Source organism: Juglans regia, chromosome 10 (genome assembly GCF_001411555.2).
Source record: "Juglans regia cultivar Chandler chromosome 10, Walnut 2.0, whole genome shotgun sequence".
NCBI lineage: Eukaryota > Viridiplantae > Streptophyta > Magnoliopsida > Fagales > Juglandaceae > Juglans > Juglans regia.
This window is the reverse complement of record NC_049910.1, coordinates 2,606,432-2,633,894: the sequence shown is the minus strand read 5'-3', so window position 1 is coordinate 2,633,894 and position 27,463 is coordinate 2,606,432. Positions and strand designations below refer to the sequence as shown.

The 27,463-nt window shown below is 37.5% G+C and overlaps 3 protein-coding genes across 4 annotated transcripts; all 3 read left to right on the top strand.

Moving 5' to 3' along the window:
* Positions 1 to 586: 586 nt before the first annotated feature.
* On the top strand, positions 587 to 7,647 carry LOC109022119 (AUGMIN subunit 6-like). Its single transcript, XM_019004924.2, has 13 exons — positions 587 to 990; positions 1,111 to 1,167; positions 1,266 to 1,360; positions 2,008 to 2,158; positions 2,614 to 2,739; positions 2,864 to 3,020; positions 3,758 to 3,818; positions 3,910 to 4,231; positions 4,760 to 4,885; positions 5,598 to 5,759; positions 5,898 to 6,150; positions 6,306 to 6,782; positions 7,070 to 7,647. The coding sequence occupies exons 1-13, from the start codon at positions 775 to 777 to the stop codon at positions 7,108 to 7,110; spliced, it is 2,244 nt and encodes a 747-aa protein (XP_018860469.1). The 5' UTR covers positions 587 to 774; the 3' UTR covers positions 7,111 to 7,647.
* A 1,964-nt stretch (positions 7,648 to 9,611) lies between these two features.
* On the top strand, positions 9,612 to 18,113 carry LOC108986228 (serine/threonine protein phosphatase 2A 57 kDa regulatory subunit B' theta isoform-like). Of its 2 annotated transcripts, none has more exons than XM_018958784.2 (5): positions 9,612 to 9,818; positions 10,018 to 10,106; positions 10,450 to 11,952; positions 17,220 to 17,624; positions 17,726 to 18,113. In XM_018958784.2, exons 3-4 carry the CDS (start codon positions 10,738 to 10,740, stop codon positions 17,577 to 17,579), a joined length of 1,575 nt encoding a protein of 524 aa, XP_018814329.1. In that variant the 5' UTR covers positions 9,612 to 9,818; positions 10,018 to 10,106; positions 10,450 to 10,737; the 3' UTR covers positions 17,580 to 17,624; positions 17,726 to 18,113. The 2 variants fall into 2 exon arrangements, with proteins under 2 accessions (XP_018814329.1, XP_018814328.1); XM_018958783.2 differs by having other exon boundaries at positions 9,980 to 10,106.
* Positions 18,114 to 18,887: 774 nt separating this feature from the next.
* LOC108986232 (probable carboxylesterase 11) lies at positions 18,888 to 23,115 on the top strand. Its single transcript, XM_018958788.2, has 3 exons — positions 18,888 to 19,048; positions 19,130 to 20,073; positions 22,222 to 23,115. Exons 2-3 carry the CDS (start codon positions 19,160 to 19,162, stop codon positions 22,757 to 22,759), a joined length of 1,452 nt encoding a protein of 483 aa, XP_018814333.1. The 5' UTR covers positions 18,888 to 19,048; positions 19,130 to 19,159; the 3' UTR covers positions 22,760 to 23,115.
* Positions 23,116 to 27,463: the final 4,348 nt, after the last annotated feature.

The window sequence follows — 27,463 nt, the reverse complement described above, 5'->3', positions numbered from 1 at the left end:
CTATCAAAAGATAAATGTTATTTACAATCCGTGTATTTATTTTTTTTGACAAAAATAGGTAAATTTAGATTCATATAAAAAAATTATTTATAAAAAGAGCACGTGAGGATTGCATATTCTAAAGTTGTATATAATATTATCTATTAAAAAAAAAGTAATACTATTTACAGTCTTTAAATAGAGACTGTATTTACAAGCCTAATCAATTTTATCTTTATATTTTTTTAAAATTACAATAACATTCTTCTCAAAATGATAATTTTTTTTTCTTTAATAAAAAGTTTACGCATGCTGTGTAAATAGAGTTTTTCGTAAAAAAATTAACAGTGTCCTTCAATTTTAATTATGTTATTATTTTTCAAGGAATAATAATATTATTAATCATTCATATTGATGTGATATATTTTAAAGAAAAATGATAATGTGATATATTTTAAAAAAAAATGATACTTTTTATCGTAAATTTAAATTACATATATTAACGTGACATATTTAAACGATAATTATTTAAAATACGTCGAATTTTTCATCGTTTAGATGCAACAAAGCAAGCAAGCAAAACAAGGAATTCATAGATCGTCCCTATAATTTTCCAAACATTTAAAAACTCGCCCCTATCTGTTCAAATGGTGGTTCGACTTTTGAAATTACCCACTTCCCCAAGAACCTCCGTTTCACATAAGCTCCAATCAAAACCCAACCAGAACGCAGAGAAGACACCGAGATAGAGAGAGAGTGAGAGAGAGAGTGAGGTTGGTGGTGAAGGTGAAGGTGATGACGATGGACAGAGAAAAAGAGAGAGAGATAGAGTTGGAGAGTGCAATGTACACTAACTGCTCGCTGTTAGGGCTGGATCCGGCCGTTATCGGAGTCGGAGGCTCCAACGGCACTCCTCGCGTCGGACTCTTCCGCCATTCCAACCCCAAACTGGGCGAGCAGCTCCTCTACTTCATCCTCTCCTCCCTCCGTGGCCCAATTCAATCCGCCAAAGTACCATCTGCCTCTCACACTGCTACCTACATCTGCTATTCTCATATATGTATTTATTGGCTACTTCGATCTGCTTTGTTTTTGTCTCTGCTTCTCTAATTTTTTCGGGGATCTTTCCAGGATTTCGATAAGGTATGGCCAATCTTCGACTCCGCGCAATCGAGGGATTTCCGAAAGGTAACGAAAGCTGGATGCTGTTATTCTTTTACTGGATTTTTTTTTTTGCATTAATTTGTTTGGAATCTGACATATTTATCGGATATTGGTTGCCTTAGGTTGTGCAAGGGATAATTAGCGAACTCGAATCTCAAGGTGCGCTTCCGAGGAGCAATTCGAGGGTTTCCTCGCTCGCCACGTGTTGCGGACCGAGGTTAGTTGGTGATGCTTTTTGTTTTTTATGGTTTCTGTACGCATTCTGCTTTGAATTTATGTTCGGATTTAGTAGAATTGCTGTTGGCTGGTGAGAAAACTGAGGAAAGTAAAAGCATATGGAAGTAAAAGTCGAAGGCTTAAATTCTTTACGCTGTTTTACCGATCGCGGCTTAGCCAGATGGTTGTATTAGGTTCAATTAAGTGGAAGTTTTGGTTTTGGTCCCAGATAAAATTTTACGATTTGCAAGTTTCTCTAACTTAACTAGATCATCTTCTTAATTAAGAAGAGGCTGCTGTTTTGGCATTGAAGTGAGAAATAACAGCCGAGCCCGCGTATGGGAATTATGCCAGATACTCATTTATGATTTGAAGCAGTCACTAAGAGTTTCTTTGGTCCCTTGAATAACCCAATGGATGAGGTTGGATAATCACTTTTTAGTTTGTAGTAAATTGTTGTTTAGTAACTTTTTGCTAGAAATCCCCAATCTCGTTATTCAAGATGCTTGCGAACAAGCACATAGACACTCATGCCTCTGTTTTGGTATAATATACTTTGAGAACTTTAAAGTGCTTAAATTTGTGTTTCTATGATGGTAGCTTTGGATACAAGTGAAATAGATCATAAGCTTCACTCGTTAATTGCAGGTTTGTTGAGCTCTTGTGGCAGCTTTCTTTGCATGCCCTGCGAGAGGTTCATAGGCGGACTTTTGCAGCTGATTTAGCCTCTAATCCACTGCCTGCATCATTGACAGATGTAGCCTTTTCACATGCAGCCACACTACTTCCTGTGACAAAGGTACTACTGTTTTTTATTTTTTGTTTTTCATCACAACATGAACTACTTGAAGGCAGTGATAGCGGGTATCCGGAGTGGTAGTCTCTGAATTGACGAAATTCGTAAGTATGGCTATATTCCTGTGGGGTTTGTGTCATAATGAGGTATTTGACATGGTTAAAAAAGAAATACATTCAGACCTCTCGTTTCTCCTCATTCTTCTTCTGGAGATCTTATTTTCTCTGTTCTATCTAACGTTATAGCCCTTTGTTGATTTATTTTCTATTGATAATAGGGCAGATAACGAATAATGTAGTTGCACATGTGCTCAAGATGTGCATTGTACTGTAGGCATCGGATCTCTCATTTTTTTTAAAAAAAAGAAAGAAAAGAAAAGAAAATATTTTTACTTTATTCTCTTGTTAGCTTCCACTCAACATTCAATAGCAGTAATCTGAGTCTCATGTTTTCAACAGGCAAGAATAGCACTTGAACGGAGGAGGTTTCTTAAGAATGCAGAAACTGCGGTACAACGACAGGCCATGTGGTCCAATTTGGCTCATGAAATGACTGCAGAGTTTCGTGGTCTTTGTGCTGAAGAGGTATATCCAAACTCATTCACATTCTTGGAGTGGGCTTTTGTTTAATAAGTAGAAATATATCTTCTTTTTGCATGCTGCTTTAGATTTTTTCCTTAACGTTTTTTCGTGGAAAACTTGGAATTAGGCTTATTTACAGCAAGAGCTGGAAAAACTGCATGACTTGAGGAATAAAGTGAAGTTGGAAGGGGAACTCTGGGATGACCTTGTATCTAGTTCAAGCCAGAATTCCCATTTAGTTTCAAAGGCTACTCGCTTGTGGGATTCTATATTAGCTCGAAAAAGTAAGTACCGTAGGATTGTAGCTCTTTCTGATTTTAGTAAGAAAATTCGAATTATATCATAGGGTCATTAATTTCTTGAAGAAGTTTATCCATATCGTTTAGCAATTTATACCACGTATGGAAGGATTAATCCTTACATCTTCAAAATTGTATTCCTTCCATTAATTGCGTTTCCTTCTTTCTAGATCTAGATCTAGAATAGCGGTCAGAGTTATATGCTGCTGGGGAGAGTTTGTTGCTAATACAAATTTGGTTATTGTCCTTTTTTTTTTTAAGTTCTTGTTTCATATCAGCTTCTTCGTACACTTAGTGGAAACTACAATGATACATTCTTAAGTATTTTGTGCCTGTTGACGTGTGAGTTGAGCTGGAGATCCTAGTTTAAGAAGGCGGTCTTGGTCATAATGTTTCAATCTCTTCTCGTAATTATTTTATTTGTAGTCTCTGTATGAGGTTATTATTGCTTATTATCTATTTATCTGGAGGCTTTCTGAGGTTGGTTTTATCATCAATGTTTTGGCTGTAAGGACATGGGAATAACTGGAAGATGGGGTGAACTATCTTTCCATGTAGGCTGACATTTGTGTTGGAAACAATCTTTTTTTTTTTTTTCTTGGCTTCTGAATGAACAAGAAGAATTGAGAATTTTCTGTTTTTCCTTTTGGCTCTTACTCTACCTTCCTTCTTTCTCAGAATTATTCTCTGATCACCTTAAAGCTCATCACATTCATGTACAGGTCAACATGAAGTTCTTGCTTCGGGCCCTATTGAGGACTTGATAGCTCACCGTGAGCATAGGTAATTAAGCATCCCACATCATTACTAGTCTGTCTCATAGATCCCCCTTTTCTCCAACTTACCTACTCATCCATAAAGTTACCTTTTTCAGGTACCGCATCTCAGGATCATCTTTGCTTGCAGCTATGGATCAGAGTTCTCAAGTTCCTTATTCAGATGCCTTATCTGTTGAACCTGGTGACCTACCTTCAACATGGATGGATGACAAAGAGCAGGGTGATGGATCATATGTCAACGTAAATAGGGGAAGACTGAAGAAGAATGCAGATTCATCCTATTCACAAGTAAATGATGAAACGCTTTCTCGAGTAGATGATAGAAGTGGAAGAGCCCAGCCCACCGTTGATGTGGCTGAAATCATCAGGCGGTGGACACATGCCTTACAGCGTATTCATAAGCAGTCACTTCATCTGGTATGCTGTTTTCTTTATTCAAGTAGTTTACCACAATGGAAAATTCTTTATTAGCCACTGCTTTGTTTTTATGGCGACACCCACTCAAGCCCGCCTCCGTTGTGCACTTTCTCTTTCTCATTTATGTTATGTAAAACTCTCTAGGAATACGCTTAGGTATACTCTTTATAGAAGTCTTTTTTTAGTATTAATCTGCACGTTTGGACTACATTGAATTTGTCACCCCTTGGAGATTTAATGGCGAATGAGATTGTCTCACTCGATTTTGTTATTGATGGAGATATTTTCGAGAGTGGACCAAAAAGGCCTCTTGTCTGAACTTGGAAGATTCCATTCTTTGATGTACCATACATAATAGTTTGGTATGTAAATATGATAGGCCTCTGGTATCCAAAAAATCATTTTCTAAAAAAGATTAATTTGGAGAACACCATCCCAATGAGTTGGTTATATTCTGTTGCTAGTTGTGAAATAACATGTTAATTTGCCTTTAACTGAAATATTGCCATTTTAATGTTTGTTCAATAGGCAAAAGCTAATAATGGAGAGGGTCCAGAAATCTTACGAAGCACACAGGATGGTGGTACAAGTGGCCATGCAGAGTCATTGGCTGCAACTCTTTCCGAGCATCAGCAACACTTAGCTAGCTTTCAGGTATGCGTGCACACCTGTTCTCCATGCTATTCTTTCTCGATGTGTATTTGATGTAATGATGCCTTAGTTCTTCCTTCGAGCTGGATTTATAAGGTTTAGTGGAACTTCTTAGTTGAGGTGAAGATGGCTTGTAATACGTATGCTTATGTTCTCAATGCTATTCTTTCTCAATGCATATTTGATGTCATGATGCCTTAGTTCTTCCTTGAACCTGAATTTTTAATTGATTAGTGGAACTTCTTAGTCGAGGTGAAGATATGAAATGCATATTACCTCGCAAGTTATTTTGTCCTTTGAAATTTATATTTAGAACCTTAGATGGCTAGTAACGTTTTTCTTTTTTGGTTTATGAACGTAGAGAAGCTTGTGCCTTAAAAGAGTGCTTTCTTTGTAGGAGTCCACTTCTTGGGAAGAAGCAATCTGTGTTCTACGCCTCACCGTTTTCCTTTTTTGTTTTTAATAATTTGGAATCGTTATTCTATCATTGATGTCCAATTCATTATGCTTTTTTATTTTATTATGTATTTGTAGCAATGTTGGGAGTAGAGCATAATGTAAGAAAGTGAATATTTATAATACTTCTCTTTTTCGATGGTGAACTGTAATAGGACAATTGATCAAAGAAATACAACTGTGGGATAGAGGGATATATGCATCTCTCCTGATTTTTTATTACCAATTTAGACTTTCTCTTCAAATACTCCATGTGCAGGTGCTCATTAACCAACTGAAGGAAGTCGCTCCAGCTATACAAAAGTCAATATCAGAGTGTACAGAGAAAGTCCAGAGTATATCCTCCACTTTGCCTCCTATGACCAGACATCATGGTCAATCAATCTCACCCATTCAGGCTCAAAGCAGTGGAAGGACATTGGTAATTTTTTTTAACATCGGTAATTCTTCAATGAGTGACGTATATTGTGAAAAGCTTTGCACCTACTTCAAATTATCTAACCTTGATAATTTACCTATATAACTAATAGTAATTTTTTTTATCTTCTGGAATATTCAGGAAAATGGTTCTGATGATGTTGCTGAGGTGACTACGAAAATGTCTACCGTTCTGCTTGACAAGGTCTCAGCCAGTCCTCCTGCTTTAAAGCTCCCACAGTTGTTTAGCTTGACGCTAAATTCTTCTGGAAAAGGTGGAAATATGCAAAAAAGAAACACTTCAGCTCATCAGACAAACCAAATTGAAAATTTTTCCGAAAGGAAATTTCTTGACCAGCCTCTTGCAAGGAATCAAATTGAAAATACACCTCAAGGTTACTGCATCTGCCCTGCTTCTCCATTCATGCCCCTATGAAATACGTGCTTATTTGCTTTTTAGGCATTCTATTACCTATTAGAAACAGACCTTTGTCTGTAAACAACTTTAGACATATTGTGGTTTTGATTCTAAATATGGATGTTTTTGCAGATAGTGATAATGCTTATGTTCAGAACATGAAGAGATCTGTAAGAGAAGCTGCTCTATCGATGAGGTCATGCAATTCAGAATCGTTACGGGACAGTCATTCTGATGAAAGCTCTGAGCACTTCTTTGTACCTCTTTCAACAACTGGATTTTCTCATCTGGGCCTGGAAAACAAAGCGTCTTCTTTTAGGAGTAAAAGGTTGTTTGTGTCTCAAGCTGACAAATGTCTGCTTGAGAATCGAGCTTCTGATGGTAGTGTCAAGAGCAAGTTTGATGAATTTCCTGACATGTTAAATGATTTGGATTCACTCAATGAATATGACAGCGTAAGTGGGTTTCTCTCTGTTAGCGACTCAAATTGTGCAGCTTCTGATGCTCAAAGGTGGTTTTATGACTTTGAAGAGTCTCAGGAGCAGGTGTTCTCACCTCCTTTGCTAATGGACACGTCACTGTTAGCAGATTCTTATGAAGACTTACTTGGTATGTTGTTTTGGCCACAAACTGTTCCAGTAGTAGGCATTTACGTGTGGATTTATCACAAGTTCGGCTCATTCTAATACTGAATGCTTTACTTTTAGCATGTAATATGCATGTATTGTACTGTGATCCTGTTAGAACCACTGCCCCTTCAAAAACCAAAAAACTAACGAAACTAACATTTCTTTCCCATTCTTTACCTCTGCCTAACTTTAGCGACGAAAACTTGTCGGAATTATTTCCCATTTAGAGATTTCATTGTTCTGAAAGTCTGTTCCATTGTGTCACAGCTCCACTGTCAGAAACTGAAACGGCTTTAATGGAGCGTTGAAACAGATGTTTGGGCAACCTTCCACATGTTCTCCAGCCAGATGATTTAGTTGCTGTGTTGACATATTCTTTCCTCATTATTTTTGTATGACATGGTGCTTCTAGGATGCCTCTCTTCCTTCCTGTTCTGTAAATTCTGCCCACTTACTCAGCGCATTTCTTATTGTTGGGAGCGAACTATAGGCCAATGACGGCACTTTTATACATGTTTGACAGATGTTTGACAGATGTAGGAAGTGAGATGGTCCTAACATATTGGAATGCTGACCTGGTTCTCAGAGGGAAAAATCCAAAGCCGACCGATACCAGTCCAGAAACTATCCCTTGCAGTATTGTTTGTAAATGCTACTTAATAAGAGAAATGCGGCATCCCATGGCCAGAGGTAGAAGGTGAAGCTCGGTTTTTTTTACCCTAACACTCATTCTAATAGGATCTTGTTTCGACAGTCAAGATTGATGGTCGATGAACTGATTGTTGTGTTTGAGAGATGTGTAGCGCATGAATATTTCTGAATATATTAACCGACCTTTTTAGTGCTGTTGACTGCCTCAAATTCTAGTTATATTGCTAATTTCATAGCATTTACGAGTTCACAGGAGCTGGTCAACTCCATAAACAGGGGAGTGAGTCTATAGAGGCTGCCTGCTCTGAAAATGGTCATCACAATGATCAGTAAGTAATCAATCTCATTTACTTGCGAGTGTAAATGAAGAGGAATTGTATGTAAAATCGGGTCCAAATAGGCTGCCTGCCAAATACTTTTCCCAGTTTGACTGACGCTTTGGCGTAGCATAAGGGTGTTATGAATTTTTTTTATTTTTATGCAAATCAACATTTATTTAAATTAAAAGAGAAATATAAAAATAGAGATTCTGACAAACAACAGATATAATACAACAAAAAGGAAATTATATATATATATATTTCCAGATTTCTCGATCAAGAGTTCTGAATTAGGGGGGGATTGACTTTGAAACTCCTCCCTCTATGGCTGGCACGGTCTTGGATGTGCTCCTGACGTGGTCTTATCAACAACTTGGTAATTATTATTATTATTATTATTGGTCGGAACGATGATTCTTAAGGCTTCGTTTGGAATCATAATTTCTCTCAATTCATTTCAACTCATCATTATAACATTTTCAAATTTTAACATAAAATATAATAAATAATTCAATTTTTTTAAATTTTAAAATAATAATAATAATAATAAATAATATTTTAACAATATTTTATTATCTCAACTCAACTCAACTCAACTCACTTTAACATCCAAACGCAACCTTAATTTCTTAGCTGCAGGCTGCCCCTCATATCCAGGATATATACATATATGGCTCCAAATTCTCGTAAATTTGATTTTGATCTGTGATTTCGGACAAGAATGTCAAACATCTAGCTTTTGCCCTGTCCTCGGTTCCATACTTTGTCATTACAGTGCGTGGCTGTGTTTTATTTCTCTCGGATTTTCATGACCTTATATATATATATATATATATATATATATATATATATATTTATATATAAAGATGATGTATCAAAATCTTGAACGCAAATCTAAATGGATAATCCTAATTAATAATCATTTATTATCAAAATATGCAGTATATTAATTTTAATAATTTCTTGTCGTCTCGATATCACTTGATTATATCAAAACTTTCTTCCTTACAGTTTTTTCAAAGGGCTTGTTTATATAGAGAAGTCATCTCATTTCATCATTACAGATTTTTTAAATTTTTATATAAAATATAATAAATAATTCAAAAATTTCAAATCTTAAAATAATAATAATATTCTAATAATATTTTATTTAATTCATCTACAAATATCTTATTTCATCTTGTTATCCAAACGAATTAATTGTTATAGATTTGTATCGCTATAATTAAATTATCTCAACCCGAATGGAATTCTGACAATTTAAATGAAAAAAGTTTGTAAAATCTCATTGTTAGTCTGCACAAAATAATAAATTATTTTTTAAAATGCCCGAATTTCAATGAAATTAAAATATTCGAATCATAATAGAATCATAATTCCTTATATTCAGATAGGATATAACACGAAGAATAATGATCATTGACTAGAATTCAAGACTCTAATCATACTTGCAAGTTAAAAATCTACTCAAAACCAACCCCCTTGTCCCCCAAATTTGTAAAATTTATAATTTTGTGGTAATTACTTCTACAGTCTCAGACTCTTGGCGCGTGCTTTGTAGTTTGTAGGGTAGAGAGGTCTTTGAAGTCTGAAGTGGAATTTCGTACTCTGTAACCTAGCAGTGACGATGGATTGACAAAAGCCACGCCCACTAGAGTGGCGCGTGGTTAGTTTCTATTTTTTTTTTGTTGTTGTTAAATTGTAAGTACGGTTTTAACCTTTTTTCTTTCGCTCCAGTGGCGCTCCTGTAGGAAGTTATTGGGGGTTGTTTTAGTCACATAAGGTATCTGATCCTAGAGAAAGTTAAAAAAGAGAACACGATTAGGGACGGTCTTGATGGGTAAGATATTGCCGAGAAAGTTGAGAGGAAAAAGTGAGAAAGACGATAGAAAAAGGAAATATCAACAGCAATAATTTTGGCTACAACAAAAATACAACGCCACCAACAACAACAGCCAGAGATTTCTGTTCTTTAAGACCACTTTTTCTATTTTTTTTGGATTCTATCTCTCTCACCCTCTGAAAGGAGTAGCTGTACTTTCTCTGTGAGTATGGAGGAACAATCCTCTTTAGATTATTGTGGTTTGCTTCCCCTTTTTTTTCTTTTTCTTTTTTTGATCCGATTTCTTTCTCTTTTCTGGTTCTCATTTTTGCGTTTACAACTCCGAATTTAATGTTTTTCGTAATTTGTCTTCTCTTTTTTAAGGTTACTTTTTAATGGAGAATGCTATCTTGGTTTTCTAGATCATACCCAGATCTCAATTCTAATCGATCGAGCTGAATAGCATGCACATCTTGGGAAAGCTGAAGAAAAGAGAGGGAGAGGAAAAGAGGTGAATATTCATTATCGCTTTCCCTTACAAGTTGGTTGATCAGAGAAGTCAAAGTTTCTGAGGATTAATCGCATGACTTGTTCATTTTTATTGTTTGCTTGGTTTAAATTGGTTTTCTTCATCTGGATTTTTCATAATAATTCCAAAGGTCACATTTCTCTCGGTGTAACCAGGGAAAATATCCCATTTCACTTTATTGAAATGAGGAAATCTAGCTAGTGTTTTTGTTGTAATTAGTTTATTAGAATTGGGAATTTGTGTACGCCGTGTGATTCTAAGCTTGGGATGTCTCTGTAGCACTAATTTCTTATCGCGTAAAGTGGGTTTGATGTTTCTATTCCAGATTTCCCTCGTTTCGGTTGGACCATTTTCAAAATCAAGAAAAAGATTGACAAACTTATGAGGCTGATTATCTCTTCAATGGACGTGCGGAGTGCTAGCTCCGGCTTGAATTTGGTTTAATATATTGCTCGATCGAGATTGGTCTGTTCTCTCTATAATTGATGCTGTGTTTTGCTTTGGATAGTTTTCGACAAGTATTGGGTTCTCCAACTGCAGAAGGGAGCTTTTATTTTTCCATATTGGGTTCTTAAACAAGAGGGAGGCTTTTTTAAATTTTCCAACATAAGTTATGATCAAACAGTTACTTAATAAGCTTCCACGCAAGTCCTCTAAGTCAGCTGAACATCGTGAAGGAGGGGGAATCTCTACCTCATCTTCAAATGCTTCTACCAGTTCCAGAAGCAGTGATTCAGCAAGCAATCTTTATGCGAACCCAGGCATTCCATCTTTCTCAGGATTTGATTCGTCAAATATAGGATTAAATCATGGCGGTAAGCTTATGCAAGCTGTGAATTTAAAGCCGAATGGGAATTTGGCAGGTTCCCCGTATGAGGCTTTGCCTGGTTTTAAAGATGTTCCGAATACTGAGAAGCAGAACTTGTTTATTAGAAAGCTCAACTTATGCTGTGTTCTGTTTGACTTTTCTGATCCAACGAAGGACCTTAAAGAAAAGGACATCAAGCGACAGACATTGGTTGAACTTGTGGATTATGTTGCTTCTGCGAATGGGAAGTTCTCTGAAACAGTTATGCAAGAGATGGTAAAGATGGTATCCATAAATTTGTTTAGAACTCTCACTTCTCCACCCCGTGAGAATAAAGTCTTGGAAGCATTTGATTTGGAAGAGGAGGAACCATCAATGGACCCTGCATGGCCTCACTTGCAAGGTGTTTATGAATTCCTTTTGAGGTTTGTGTCTTCACCTGAGACGGATGCGAAGTTGGCCAAGCGGTATGTTGATCACTCATTTGTTCTCAGGCTGTTAGATCTTTTTGATTCGGAGGACCCCAGAGAGAGAGATTACTTGAAAACAGTTCTGCACCGTATTTATGGGAAATTTATGGTTCACCGACCATTCATCAGGAAATCAATCAACCACATCTTCTTTCGTTTTATTTTTGAGACTGAGAAGCATAATGGGATTGCAGAGCTGCTGGAGATTCTGGGTAGTATAATCAATGGGTTTGCTCTGCCACTGAAAGAAGAGCACAAGCTCTTTCTTGTTCGAGCACTTATTCCTCTTCATAAACCAAAATGCATACCAATGTACCACCAGCAATTATCTTACTGCATAACCCAATTTGTGGAGAAAGACTGCAAGCTTGCTGATACTATTATACGGGGACTACTAAAGTATTGGCCAATTACAAATAGTTCTAAGGAGGTCATGTTCTTAGGTGAGCTGGAGGAAGTTTTAGAAGCAACTCAGCCTGCTGAGTTCCAGCGCTGTATGGTACCCTTGTTCCGCCAAGTTGGTCGTTGTTTGAGCAGTTCACATTTTCAGGTCGGTTTTTTACCAGTTCCTTCAGTTTCTATTTGTTAGTAACTCTTTCCCGTTCTAAATTTCTGAACTGACAACATGCTTCTATGGTGGACGTTATGTAACAAGTCTTTAAGCTGGCACTGTCATTTTAAGTGCCTGTTTGGGATTGTAGTGCTTTTAATTGTAGAGCTTTACTAAAAAGTTCTATTAAAAAGTAATTTATTGTTTGGTAAACATGCACCTAAAGCACTTTTCAAGTTAGTTGCGATGTTTTTTTTTTTTTTTATAAGTAAAAATATTATATATATATAAATAGTAACCAAGTACACTAAATGTATACAAGAAAACACTTGCCCATATTAGAAAGCCCATAATGATCCAAAGCCCGTGAAAAACAACCCAAAATACACCAAGCTCAATCCCAACTCCTTGTTTCCCGTAGAATTAAAACTCTACCTGAAAACCCAACCCCAATCCCTTGTTACCCGTCTTCACAATGACCTCCCTTTAGTTGAACGACCACCCTTAATGTTGTAGTTGATTGCCCAAGAAAGATGTTGTAACTCCCTGTTTTTCTTGAAACTTGATTTGGTTTAAGCGCGTGGCTTGCCTCAATCGCAGTGATTAGTTCTTTAAATTGATCTTCACATCCTCCATGTGAAATTCCAACGAACTGCTGAATCTCGTTAACTTTAGGTAATCCAATCCGCTATTGGATGAAGAGAGACCAAGGGAGCAACATTATCCTCAGACACAGTATTCATGTAACGCCCCAATGGAAGCTCCAAACCACATGGCCTATACTCTAAAAGGACTAGTCAATGATACAATTGGAGTCTTATTGGAACCTTATAAATAACAATAACCCAGATTTCCTTTTGACCCGCCATACCCTCCTAGATTTGGTTATAGGGACAAGGCTGAATCCGATTTTCCGTTTTCTTTTATTTGAGTTTAAAGGATTCGGGCCTATCTTAGTCTTGTTTCTTACAAGCTTGTTGCCTCCAGCTGAAAGCAGGTCTATTTTCATAGACAAGAAAGCTATCGTTGCCTTCAACTTGACAAGTTGGGTTTCCATCTCCTTTGAAGAATTGTGTATTGCGACAAGCTGGTTCTGAGACTTGATTTGCAGACCCCCCTCACTCTGAACCCCCGAAGCATGACCCGCATTTAGAGCTGCCGCATATGATCGCCCCGCTACTGTGGATGTACTTGGGTCTTTATGATTCACCTCCAAGTTGATGTTCTCATTCTTCTTCTGGTTTTCTTTCCTTGACCCATTAGCAAAACACATATCTGCAGCTCTGCGTAATTTCGCAGCAAACTTCTCCCAACCCATACCTTCATACCCTTTAGGACTGACTACAACACTCCGCCGGCCTCCACCATATTCGGTGATAGTTAGATACCTACCATGCTCGTTGGAGCATTGTTGAACCATGAATGCTCTGTTTCCTTCGCACAAGTGTTTTGTGAAACCCAAATTTCTCTCCGCTTGTAATACTGCTTCCATCGTAGCCATCAGCCATTCTATACCACTACGACCCGTCACTACAAATCTCCAAACCCTTCCGCTTCTCTCCACAATTTTTAATGAAGACCTCTATGTTTCTGGCAAAAACTCAAAAGACTTTGATTCGCCCAAAAGCGCACCAGCTGACCCATAATGGTATCAAACCTTCGACTTCAGATGCAGGGACTTCCCAAGCTGAAGGGCTTCATTCTGTCGAGTATTTATGCAAAAAGCTTTGGGAGGCAGATTTGAGGCAGATAAAAATCTGCTAAATGAACTGCTGATAGGGCTCACAGGACAGGCTAATCTGGACACTTGAGTGCTTGACTCGCTGGAATCCGGCGATTCTTTCTGTGTCAACAGAGACTGCAGAAAACTCCCTTGCAAAAATACAGTTCACCGGAGGGATGAACAACTCCGAACGGCCCTTAGCGAAGTTGTCGTGGTCCGTCGGCCTTGTCTATGACTGAGGTGTCACTCGCCAGCTAAAGGGAATGGAGGGATGTGGCGGTTGGGGTCGCAGTAGCCCTTTAGGATATACGAAAACACCAGCAGATCGACACCGGAGTACTCCTATTAGCCTCGCCTGAAGTCGGCGAGACTTTCTATGTCAGCAGCACGACCACCAGAGCACTCTGAAAGACGGCAGAAATAGACCCTTGCAAAAGTCCAGGTCACCGGGGCCTGTTGCCCTTGTCTGTGCTGGTGGTGAAGTGGCACTCGCCGGCAAGTGTGGGTGGAAGGTCACGGCAGGTTTGGTAGTCTTTAGGGTTTGGATTTGTATCGGGTAGGTTAATGTCTTCTTGTTTTGGTGCTGAAGTTGTTGCTTTCTTTGACTGGACCTCTCCAGTAGGATCGAAGCTTCCAAGATATCAAGCTATAGCTTGCTGTTTCTCGAAGGCATCAGAAAAATACGAGTCATTGGTGCTTTTTTAAAAAGTGGATTTTCATGTTTTTTTTAGGTGCTTAAAGCACTTTTTATAAATTTACCAAACATAATCCCCCCCCCCCAAAAAAAAAAAAAAAGTGCTTTTAGGCCTTTAAAAGCACTTTTTAAGCCTCCAAACTCAAACCCAAACATGCACTAAGTGCAAGGATTTGCTCCATATGCTACTCTTTGTTAGTCTTAGCATTGGTAGACTGGTATAAAATAATTTAATAGTCATTATACGAATCTGAAATTTGTAGACAATCATAGATTAAGCAAATCATAGAACGTCATACAAATGTTATAATTGACTAATAAGAATTAAAAAAAAGAATGGGTTGTAATATATATTTTCATTATCCTCGCTCCTCAGGTCCCACAAAAAAAAAAAAAAAAAAATGTCAATACCCTCTTCAATCTTAAGTTGGCTCCAGGCAGTTGCCAAATAAAATTTATATTTGAAATTGATAGAGAAGTTTGATGAGGTGGAAATGCTTGTGCTATTTGGCTCTCTCTCTCTCTCATTGCCCTGATAGATTTTTTTTTTGTGTGTAAGGAGTTTCTGGGGGTTTTACTGGCCTTAGCTGAGGTGGTAAAGCAGTGGGATGCTTCTAGGCTAAAATGCTATTAAAAAAAATCTGTGGGAGATTTAGGGCCCATTTGGATACTTAAATATCTCAGTATATCTGTGAATAATAGTGAAATGATTTGAGTTAAGATGTTTTATTGGGTTTTGGGAAAGGAGAGAGAAAAAGTTGAATAAAAATATTATAAAGTTAAAAAATTGTTTGAATATAATTGTTTGAAGAATAATGCTACGCCCACCGCTCGTATTGTCCCACTCCCACTTCCCGCTGTACATGGCATGCCCACGTTGTATGTTTTAGACATAATAAAAATAATGCTACAGTTACCTGTATTGTCTCTCCATTTCATCATCTTCAAGCTTCGTCAAAAAGCCAGAAAAATCCATTTCGAGACCCATTTAGACTTCGCATATTGTCCCTCCATTTCGTAGTCTTCAAGCTTTGTCAAAAAGCCAAAGAAACCCATTTTGACTTTGCATTTCATCTTCAGAGAAACCCATTTCAACTTCGCATTTCATCTTCAGAGAAACCCATTCTGCCCACCTTCGCATTTCACGTGGTCTTCGTCTTCGCATAAGCCTACAGAGAAACCCATTCCGCCCACCTTATTCGCATTTCATGTGGTCTGTTATCTTAGCATAAGCCTACGGAGAAACCCATTCCACCCACCTCGTCTTCCGCTGACGTATGAGAAAGCTTCCTATATGTAACAATGGTGCGAGTTAGTGTTTTGAATGATGTTCTTAAGAGCATGTACAATGCTGAGAAGCGTGGGAAACGCCAGGTCATGATCAAGCCATCCTCAAAAGTGATAATCAAATTCCTCCTCATTATGCAGAAGCATGGTCACATTGGAGAGTTTGAGTATGTTGACGACCCCAAGTCTGGTAAAATTGTGGCGTTATTAGTCCTCGTTTTGATGTAGGCCTCAAAGAGATTGAAGGCTGGACTGCAAGGTTGATCCCTCTAGACAGTTTTTTAATATTGGTTATAATAAAAGACGCTAGGAGAAAGAATGTTGGTGGCAAAGTACCTGGTTTCCTTTACTAGGCTGAGTTTTTGCCCAAAATGATCCGAATTTTTCTGCTTACGTCGGGAGTTGGAGATTTTTTACTTCTGAAGAAGAAATGAGGAGCCGCGGGAGAAGATGATGGGCGGGATACCAGCTTTGCCCTTTTTTTTTAAAAAAAATACGTGGCATGCCACGTAAAACGGTAAAAGAAAATGGTAAATATGAACGGTGACTGTAGCATCGCCCTTGTTTGAATATTGTTTTTTGTGTTTTGTTTAGGAGTTTGGGAAAGTTGTAATGATTAGATGAAAAAGTTGAAGATTTGAATTGAAATTGTTGTGTTTGAGTGATCTTTGGGAATGAAATTTCTAGAATACTTTAGAACAATTGTGTTGCTAAATGGACCCTTAGCCTAGCTTTCAAATTTCATTATTGTTCAAGGTGTTTGACTGAGGAAAAAAAAAAAAAAAGGGGATTGTTCAAGGAGTTTGAAAATTATCGATCATTTTTGGAATTCCATGTTTTTGCTGTCGTGCACATACATATTATGAAGTTTGTCATAAAACTGATTATAAAATCTGTTAATTAATTTTTCTGAGAGCAACGTTGTTTTTAGTCTTAGGATTCCTAGAAAGGTCACATTTAGTGGCGACTCTTGAACATGTGGCACATATCTGAATATGAAGCTTTGAGACTCGGGGTTTGCTAGATAGATAGATATTCATTGAGGGAGGATTTCTACAATATCCCCATTGCATGTGCACGCATGGTGATGAACCAGAGATATTGGGTGATTGAATTGAGGAATATGCGTAAGGTGGATATCCACAGTAATTATTTCACGTCTTTATTGCCGTAAAAGTGGTTTGTCCATGTATGGACATAGTATAAATAGCCATATTAGTCCAGTCTAAGGCATTGCTGGATTCTGGGGGTGGTTAACAACAAGTGGCAGTGATGTTGGTTGGTGGAAATGGTCCCGGTAACTAGACTGTGATTACGGGGCTAGTCTTAGGGTTGTGGGATGCCAGTATTGTTGCAGTTGCAACAAGGAACCAGTGGCGGTATGGTGCTGTAACTGGATTGCGGCAATGGTACTGGTATCCAATTGCACCAACTTAATAAGGTCCATACAACTATGTTGAGATATTCTTATGTTCTGGGTTTATTGGAATTATTAACTATATCTACTCACGTTCAAGTTTGTGTGCTATCCTCTTTCTCATTTAATTGATCCTCTTTTTGCAGGTGGCAGAGAGGGCTTTGTTCTTATGGAACAATGATCACATTGAGAACCTGATCAGACAGAACTGCAATATCATACTGCCAATTATCTTCCCTGCGTTGGAGAAAAATTCAAGAAGCCACTGGAACCTGGCCGTACAGAACTTGACACTAAATGTTCGTAAAATTTTCTCAGATGCTGACCCTGAGCTTTTTGAGGAGTGCTTGCTCAAGTTTCAGGAAGATGAGGCACAAGATAAGGAAGTTAAGTCGAAACGTGAAGCCACTTGGAAACGCTTAGAAGAGATGGCTTCAATGAAGGCTTCCGTCAAAGAACCAGTGCTCGTCTCTTCCAAAAAAGTCAATCGTGCACCTTCTGGCTAGAGGGTTATTTCTGCAGTCGATTATAGTGGTTTGAAACTTAAATTGGTATGCTGACTATGAACAGACATTGCTATTTAAGTCATATGGGAAAAAAAAATGTTACTAGTTCCTTGGTTGCTCTGATTCTGAATTGTTTGATTTATCAGGTGATTGACCCACAAAGTCAAGGATGCCATTGCATGGGGTTACAGAGTTGCTGCATTTTGGTTTAACACGCCTGGATTGTATATATTCAATTGGGATGGACAAAGCAAGCAAATGGGTGCTGCAAATCACGTTGGCATTGAAGCTTTAGCCTGCAAAGTAGGTGGGAAAGGATAAGGATTAGTTCGAATTTGACTTGTATAAGCTACATTTTTGTTTTTGTGAATTTGATTCAATGGAAGTAGGCTCGATCTTCTGATTTATTATTATGTATCATCAAAACTTTGTGTTGTTTTTTACGAGTGTTCTATTGCTTGACATAATATTTGTTTAAAGATGAAGAGTTTTGTAGCCATTAATATGAATTACAGCATCCATCGGTTTCCCCCATTTTCAATCTTTTTCCTTCCTTCTCTTCGCATAATCCATTATTTTTCTTCTTTGTATCAACAACGTTAATTGATGAGGTAGCTAAGACTGCTGATGAACTTCTAGATTACATCGCTGTCTAATTTGATCCAATCGACGCACGTTATTGAAAAATCTGCGGATGGTTGGAATTATTCAATAAACTCAATTTCATTTTCCGTATTCTAAAGATTAGCTGAATATGGTATGAACTGACGATGTTTCTAATTATATATAATTATTTTTGCATATTTTTAACACATTTTATTGATATAATTGGTTAAAATAATTATTTTATATTAAAAAAAATGACGCAACCAATCACATTAATAAAATACGTAAAAATGACTGCATATAAAATTTTTGATACATAATACATTACATGACTAATTAAACACAATTAAAGATTGCAATAAAAATGTTATCATTTTAATAATAAATATAAAAATATTTTTTATATTTTTCAAAATAAGACATGTCATCATTTTAATAATAAATAAGTAGTTAAGATCTGAATTATGGGATCAAATTTTTGAAATGGGTTTTAGTGTCATTGTTGTAATGCAGACTTGTCACCCAAACATAAAAATCTGTTGGGTCATGGGTGGGCTTAAGCTACTATTCAACAGAGGATTGTATGGTTGCACGTAAATTCACCATATAAGATTCAGGCCAATTAAAAGAAGCCCCCGACACATCACGGAAAACCAAAAAATAAAATATATTTAAAAGCCAAATACTACAGCGTAAAGTTGCATGTATGGCCAAACCCATCACGCACCTTTAAAGAAGAAAGCCTCTCTCCCTCCTCTCTCTCTCTCTCTCTCTCTCTCCACGCCATTGAAGCGCTTGCTAGGTTCAAGCAATCTTTAATTACAAAACCTGTCTCATGTGATGTGATCCCCCTTTGGAGAACGGTAGGATGAGCCGATATTTCATAATTCTGTATTGGCTATGAATTTATTCATGATTTGAATTTTGTATCTGAACAATCGCAGAGATAGAGAAAGAGCGTGTTTTTGTTAGAAATGCCAAGCGTAGCTGTGAAGCTCTATAGCGTCTTCTTCAAGTTCCTCTTGAAGCACCGGTTGCAGAATCGGATCCAGTCACCGCCCGACGAATCCAGCCCCTTCGGTGTAACCTCCCGTCCTGATGAGACCGTCGCCGCCGCCAAACCTTTCTTCACCGACGGTGTCGCCACCAAGGACATCCACATAGACCCCTTCACTTCCCTCTCAATACGGATATTCCTCCCTGATTCCGCTTTATACCCACCCGAAACAGACTCCAAACCCCACCACCACCCTCCCAGACCCAAACCCCGTCTCCCAAGAACCAAACCACCCGGATCCGATTCCGATCCAGATTCCGGATCCAGTTCCCCCCCACTTGAGTCCTCCAATTCTCCCTATCATTCTCGCCGGAACAGCTACGGCCCTCCCAACATCCCCAGCAACCCTAAGGAAGATTCTAGAAGGAATAGCTGCAACGGTCCCGCCGATGGCACGGACGGTTTGAATTTGATATCGAGTTCTGTGGGAGGAGTCTACAGAGGGTACTCTCCGTCGCCGGAGAGTCGCCGAAAACTGCCGGTGATGTTGCAATTTCACGGTGGCGGATGGGTCAGTGGGAGCAATGACTCTGTGGCCAACGATTTTTTTTGCCGAAGAATCGCAAAGCTATGCGACGTGATCGTTGTGGCGGTGGGCTACCGGCTTGCGCCTGAGAATCGCTACCCGGCTGCGTTTGAAGATGGACTGAAGGTATTGAATTGGCTGGGGAAGCAGGCAAATTTGGCTGAGTGTAGTAAGTCGATGGGGAATGCGCGTGGCAGTGGTGCCGGCGGCGGCAGAGGCGGCGAGTTTAAGAAGTCTCAGATTGTGGACACTTTCGGGGCGTCAATGGTGGAGCCATGGTTGGCAGCGCACGCAGATCCATCGAGGTATCAATGTCAATCTCATTGTGCTTTTCTAGAATGCTTACATTTCTGTGTGACATTGTTCAGAAATTAATATGATTGGTGAATTTGTGTTGTGGTTTGCTTATGACAATTGAAATTAATTCGGTACAAGATGCGATCTTTATTGCGTGGTAGAATATACAAGTTAAGAAGTTTACAAGTGTTGCTCGTGTAAATTGCAGGTTGGGAGTGGTTGTAAACTTTAAATGAATGTGAGTGAAATTGATAAAGAAGTCGTAACTGTCATATAGGTTTGTTGAATGAACCACATCAGTGAAATTTCGTTACCCATGCTTAAAATAGGATATTTAATCATTCAAGAAAAAGGTGATACAAATTGAATATGAGTTTTATGATAGTGTTTATGATATTGTTCTTTCTCGAGGATGGATGTCTCATTTGGGTCTGTTTTGCTAGCTGGTTTGTTTTAGTCTATCACTGACACAGGCTACCATGCACCAGTGGGAGTTAGTCTAAACATTAGTTGAAGGAATCATACAAAGCTTATTTTTTTTGTAATGCCTTCTCGTTCTGTTTGACATATTCTATGACTGTAAAGATTAAAGGAGAACACGTAGTTGCTTGTTCAGATGCAATAAGTTGTGCTTATGAAAAATTTATTGTTACCTCTCTTATATTATGGGACTTTCTTGGGTTAATCAATGGAACACCACCCTTGCTCTTAACAATGTCATTGAGTTGAAAGCCGAGCACCGTGAAAACAATTGCTTTCTTGCTTTTATTTGGGGCAGTTGGGAGGAAAGGGATGTGGGAATCTTTAGGGATGATTTGTCTTTGGCTTTTGTTTCAGAAGAACCTATTGGCTTGCTTCTGTCCGAAGTTACAACAATTTTCTGTTTTTGTTTTTCCAATATCCTCATATACTAGATTGTGAGGCTCCTCATTATATTTTTGGAGCTTGTTGGATTCACTTGCCGATTACTCATGTTTCAAGCTGATCATCTTGAACTTTGATATTTGTAATTGTTGTGTTGGAAATTGTGCCTGCTGGCATAGGCACTACTTGTGGATATCATTACTGGGCTAGGCCTATTCTTGGAGTAATATACCTTATTTACGTATCAAAAAAAGATATTGTTTCTGCAAAGACTAGATTGGTTGTTCTGAAGGATTAGTTTGGTATCTAATTGTAATGCGATAGATCTGAGCTCCTTGACTTCTGGTGTGGATTGGTTGATGCAAGACTATTTGGTTTGTTGCTAATGTGACAACTTGGGCCAATGGTGGCAGTTGGGGCATTATAAGTTATGCATATCTGCAGTGGGATTACTTATTTAGCTTTCCAACTTGTGGGTTGACTAGTTGGTTGGATGACCAATTGTTTGAAATGTTCTTGAGAGAAATATTAATAACATAAGAGATCTTTTTCCCTTGAACATTTTAAGGTATATGATTTTTTTTCTGCTCGCTTGAAGTTATTGCTTTGTTGTGTCAATCATAAAAGGTAAAATCGTAGAATACAACTCCGAAAACATACTTGGTTTCTATATCAAGGCCTTCGCACATTCTATTGCATTGCCCTAGTGATTTGGTTTACCGTTCATTTAGACAGGAGATGGAAAATTGCAACTTAATCAAACTGAAAATATCTGGCAACTGCTAAAGAAAGGCCATTTTAAAGGATTGGGTATTATTTAGATTCTTGTACTCATGTCTTGTAACTTCAAATGATTAAGCTGGTGAATTTCTGGATTGCTTCTGTTTTGTTGAAGATATAATGTATGGTTCGTTGCCATATACTCAATCTTTCTTCCTCGTTTTGGACCCCTCTGACAATTACTGAGATGCATAATTAATACAAATGACTAAGGTGGATTCAGTAGTTATGCCCCTGGAAAAGGAGGATTTGTTTGATATTATTTTTTTATTGGTAAACAAAATTTTATTGATCATAAGAATAGGCAAAAGCCCAGGTATACGGGTTGTTTGATATTCTGCAGATGTGATATATTGCCAGCTTTAGGTATAGCCACATAAGGTAGCATCCATAAAATTAACTTCTAATGCTGATTATGTAAATAAAAGGTAATCATATAGAAACCCACCATCTCAGAAGATCTTGAATGCCGTTCATCAAATCTCTAAGCCATTTTCATTTGTTGAAAACAGATGTGTTCTCCTTGGTGTGAGCTGCGGTGCAAACATCGCTGATTATGTTGCTCGGAAAGCTGTTGAGGCAGGCAGGCTTGTTGATCCTGTCAAAGTGGTGGCTCGGGTTTTAATGTACCCATTCTTCATTGGAAGTGTCCCCACGCATTCTGAGATAAAGTTAGCAAATTCCTATTTCTATGACAAGGCAATGTGCATACTTGCGTGGAAACTATTCTTACCAGAGGAGGAGTTTAATCTTGACCACCCAGCTGCCAACCCTCTTATCCCAGGACGGGGGCCTCCTTTAAGGCTCATGCCTCCAACGTTGACAGTGGTGGCAGAACTTGATTGGATGAGAGATCGGGCCATTGCTTACTCAGAGGAGCTTCGGAAGGTAAATGTAGATGCTCCCGTTCTCGAGTACAAGGATGCAGTTCATGAATTTGCGACCCTTGACATGCTTCTCAAGACTCCACAGGCTCAGGCATGTGCCGAGGACATTGCCATCTGGGTCAAGAAGTACATTTCACTTCGAGGTCACGAGTTCTCTTATTAAGTTGGATACAAGAAAATCAAGACATACATTGCAGCAAGATTATCATTTTCTTGTGACTGCTCTGTTAATAGATGAGATCAAGATACTGAGCTGCCATTACCTGGGGATTAGGATATCTTGCTTTAGCCTATATCTGGCTCCTTGAGCTGTTGGGTTGTTATTTAATTCTGATTTACTCATTTTCCTCTTCTTTTTGTAAGATAGAGAAACTGTCGGAGTAGGATTTAGTTGGGCCTGTGAGGTGCATTTACCTTTGCTCGAGTAATGAACGCCACATTTGGACGTTCTTGTCAAAATTTTCCTGTGTATTACTGTCACTCATTAATCGAGTTCAATGCAATGAAATGCTCTCTCTCTCTTGCTGTTTACTTGTATTTTGGAAATATCAATGTATTGAGTTCATATGGCGTACTTAGGCCATGGCTCTTGGCCTACAAGCCCTACGGTTTGAAATAGCTATTTTCATCTTTCGCACGTAGTTTGAAATAGCTGGTGTTACATTCTATTCTGGCTTGAGAATGTTCACAACATACGTGGGAAGCCCCTTTGTATACCTTCCACTTCCAAGTATATTCAGAAATAATTCTGCAAAAGGGGGAAAGAAGACGCACCATCAGCAATACTCCTTGTTCTCGAAGGCATCCTTTGGTCACTTCGCATGCATGCATGCATGGTAAGAAGTAAGAGCCAGGAGCATTAGGTGGAATCGTTCGGGGACTTGCCTACCTTTCCTATAAAGGCAGCCATCAAAACTGAATTACTGCAAATTTAAGCAACCCGGGGACATTTTCCTAGAAGCAGGATTGTTCAGCAATACATTTCTTGGTTATGAATTGCATTGTCATCTTTTCCTGCGTTCCAACTGTATCCAAGAGTATCTTTGCACGTGCGTGTGCACATGCTTTGAAAACTTTTATTTAGATCATAAATAGATCAATCATTTTACTTTGTTGGAATAAACAATGCACCCTCCACACAAATTTTTAAGCTCCTCTCACAATTTAGCTCCTACTATATTAAAAAATTTAATATAATTTGAATTGGTAAATTTAAAATTAAAATTTATATTTTATTGTTCTCTTATACGTGGGTCAGACTTATCTAAATAAATGGACGAAACATATGAAATTTCTAATTAAAATAAGATGAAATGTAGAGTCAAAATTTGAATTAAAGATCATTGTATCAACTTCAATTTTGAAAAGAAAATTAGCTTTCGGACTTCTAGTCGAAATATGTAACATTGTGTTCGATCGGAGGAAAAAATAACAAATGACGTATGATTTATTAAGGAGAAGTGCTATACACCATCCTTTTTGTCATAATTTTTATAATATTTAACGTGGTAATTAAATGATTAGAAAATATTTTATTATTCATTTCTTTATAATATTTTCTGAAATCGTTTATAAAAATTCGATTTGACCCAAGATCGTTCGACTCGGTAGTGGATCCTTCTCCAGAATTTGAAGTTCGCAGCTTTAATCAAACCATAATGGGCTGATTTGGATTCAAATATGAGATGAAGGAAGAAAATTGAAAAAAATATTGTTAGAATATATTTTTTAATATTATTATTATTATGAGATTTGAAAAAGTTGAATAGAGATTTGAAAAAGTTGAATTATTTATTATATTTTAAGTGAAAATTTGAAAAAATTAAATTATTTATTATATTTTAAGTGAAAATTAAAAAAAAATTATAATAATGATATAAAATAAGATGAGATGAAATACTTTTTGAATCGGGCCTTTCTCGGAGGGACACTTTTTAAAACGTTAAAACCACAAGTGGACCCCTAATGTTTTCAGAGAGGGTTAAGGATGTTTCAGACAACATTTACAACGATTAACTTATAATTCTAAAGAAGAAACCAAATTACATGGATGGCGAATACCATAATATTGTGATCAGAATTATTCCCATATTACAATAGTTCAACTAATTAACGCATTCAAATCATGAAATAACCAAGATGATTCCCGTAGACAAAACCAGCACGAGGCACAAACACAAACACAACTGCATGATCATGATCCTAATACTTGCTGCTTTCAACCAACTAACACAAGAAAGCTGAGAGGCAGGGAGGCAAAAGGAAGGCCAAGGCCGCAAGCAATAATGTTGTTGCCGTGAGAAGATCAGGATAGAGAGCAGCAGCAGCAGAGTCACCATCTTGAGTGCCTGTTTTAGGGGACGGAGTCGATGTGGGTGAGTGCACATATGTCCAAGAGGGCTCAGACATACCCAAGGCTACAAGCATTGCAAGCATCATGCAAACTGAGGCAAAGGGAAGCCATTGCAATCTGGTTGGTAATTGCCATTTCCGGCCACCGAGTTCAGGCAATGAGAGTGATCAGCCTATATTGTCTCAAAGTACGTACGTGGTAGCTAGCTCTATATATAGAAAGTAAAGGGTGATAGATCATGTATCGTAAATCTTCCTTAATTTACTCACCACTGCCTTCTAACACCGGCCATTTGTGTATTTGGATCAACAAATTCTTATCTAAATTTGACAGCATATTAAGATATTGAAGATGTCTAAAAAATTCGTATGAAAAATAATAAATATTGAAAAATCTACTTTATTTATTTAGAATTGATCTCTATCTGAATTTAGACTCTCGAGCCTTTTTCCATTGCATTTATCCATTTCAGACCAACATACCACAAAATATTATTGTTAGTCAGTCAGACATAATATTATTATTCAATAATTTGTTACTCATTATTGTTATTAAATTGGTATTCGTTGAAAATTAATAGCCAGTCCAGCCAAGATTTCAATATCTTGCATAATATCTGCTGGAGGAAGAAGTCCTGACGGCTTTAAAAGTCAATATTTAGCCATAAATGTTCTCATTACAGCACCAAATAATGAAAACTCCTGCTGCCCCTTGAGATTAATTACAACAATAAATGAAAAATGGAAGTCATTGGACAAACCAGTTACCAGCCTGCAACAAAATTGACTACAGATCAGCTTGTACGTACTGCATGCAGCTCAATTAATGCAGAATAATGAAAATATGAAGTTTCTGATATCACGTTTATAATAAATTGAGAAGAAAGTTAAAAATTAAATAAAATTTTATTAAAATATATTTTTTAATATTATTTTTATTTTAAGATTTAAAAAAATTAAATTATTTATTTTATTTTGTATGAGAATTTAAAAAAATTGTAATGATTTGATGATTTTTTTTTTTTAAAAGAAGACGATACTCTAACTTTATTAATAATTCTCACTTATGACGGAGGAATACCGTAATTATAAAATTGGATGCCTAGGGGATTTAAATAATAAAAAAAAAAAACCAAACCTATGCATCAAAATAATAAAAACTGTTCAAGCACTATACAATATTAAATAGACCAAAACAAGTTTCACAAGTTTCAGCACTACACCAAATCAATTAAATCTAAAACAATCAAAATAAATCAGCCTATAAAACAACCCAGTAAAGAGAAACTGTATCAACATGCATAAAACCTGCATAGTCCTGCATAACCGAAATGAAACTAGCCAAATAGCTCCAGTAAAGAAACAGGAAAAAAGACTAAACGTGGAATGAAGATCACCAGCCCGCTGGACGTGCACTAAGCAATTCTCAGCCTCAAATAAGGTAAAGAACACTTGTCAAGACACAAGAAACCTTTAAGTCTATTAGGAATAAGACTATGAGCATGAAGATCCATACAAGAATTGCGGACTTCTTCTTTTGCACAGAAATCTGCAGCCATATTACACTCTCTAAAAACATGACTAATGCAACAATTGAGATTTTGAATAAGATCAATCATCTCTTCCCAAAAGTCCCATAAGTACCAATGGGAACATTCACCATGTTGAATCCAAGAAAGCACCATCATCGAGTCGGTCTCAACTATTATATCCGATATACCCAAATTTTTACAAAGTTTGAGACCATCTCTCAAAGCTCAAAACTCAGCTACAATATTAGATTGAGTTTGGTAGTGATGAGAAAAACCTGCAAGTAAATTCCCACAATGATCACGAACCACACCACCACCACCCGATAATCCAGAATTTGCAGAACAAGACTTGACCTTCATAGGAACCACAAACATATTCTGAATCCTCATTTGAATAGCTGGCACAATATGCTCCCAAGTGAATTTACCCTTCTCCATACGAATTTTACATCTGAAAAACCAAAATCCCCAAATAATCATAGTTAGAACAAGGCCTCGCACAATCCCTAGCTGAGAAGAACCCTTCGCTTTTGACCACCAAAGTGAAACTCGATCATAAATACTTTGGCCTCTCCTATATCTCACCTCAAACCGCTTGGAAAAAAACTCCCAAATTTTCTCAGCCAAAAATCTACTCCCAAACAAATGATCTTCCGTTTCAATAGCCCCTTTCTCCACACAACAATTACAGTGGGAAGGTAAGTGAATACTAATATTTTTAATGTTAGCATCAACAGACAGCGCATGATTCTAGAATTTCCAAGCAATATAAGAGATTTTACTAGGGACACCTCTAAACCAAGTCCACTTTGCCCAATAGGGAGTATTTGAATGTAACCTTAAGATATTCCAAGCCCCTTTTGTCTAAAATCTACCATCTGATGAATGTGTCCATATAAAAGTATCTGAACCTTGCGAATTCGAATATTAGATTGCAAAATTTCATTACATAAATCCACCCCAACCAAAGAAGAAAGACGAGA

What these genes read in the sequence shown, in the direction of transcription:
- LOC109022119 (XM_019004924.2), top strand. Translation starts at nt 775, where the DNA reads ATGACGATGGACAGAGAAAAAGAGAGAGAGATAGAGTTGGAGAGTGCA. An exon ending in AAAGCAGTGGAAGGACATTG is followed by an intron (nt 5,760 to 5,897) that starts GTAATTTTTTTT and finishes TGGAATATTCAG; the next exon opens with GAAAATGGTTCTGATGATGT. An exon ending in AATTGAAAATACACCTCAAG is followed by an intron (nt 6,151 to 6,305) that starts GTTACTGCATCT and finishes ATGTTTTTGCAG; the next exon opens with ATAGTGATAATGCTTATGTT.
- LOC108986232 (XM_018958788.2), top strand. Translation starts at nt 19,160, where the DNA reads ATGCCAAGCGTAGCTGTGAAGCTCTATAGCGTCTTCTTCAAGTTCCTC. An exon ending in GCGCACGCAGATCCATCGAG is followed by an intron (nt 20,074 to 22,221) that starts GTATCAATGTCA and finishes TGTTGAAAACAG; the next exon opens with ATGTGTTCTCCTTGGTGTGA.
- LOC108986228 (XM_018958784.2), top strand. Translation starts at nt 10,738, where the DNA reads ATGATCAAACAGTTACTTAATAAGCTTCCACGCAAGTCCTCTAAGTCA. An exon ending in TGAGCAGTTCACATTTTCAG is followed by an intron (nt 11,953 to 17,219) that starts GTCGGTTTTTTA and finishes CTCTTTTTGCAG; the next exon opens with GTGGCAGAGAGGGCTTTGTT.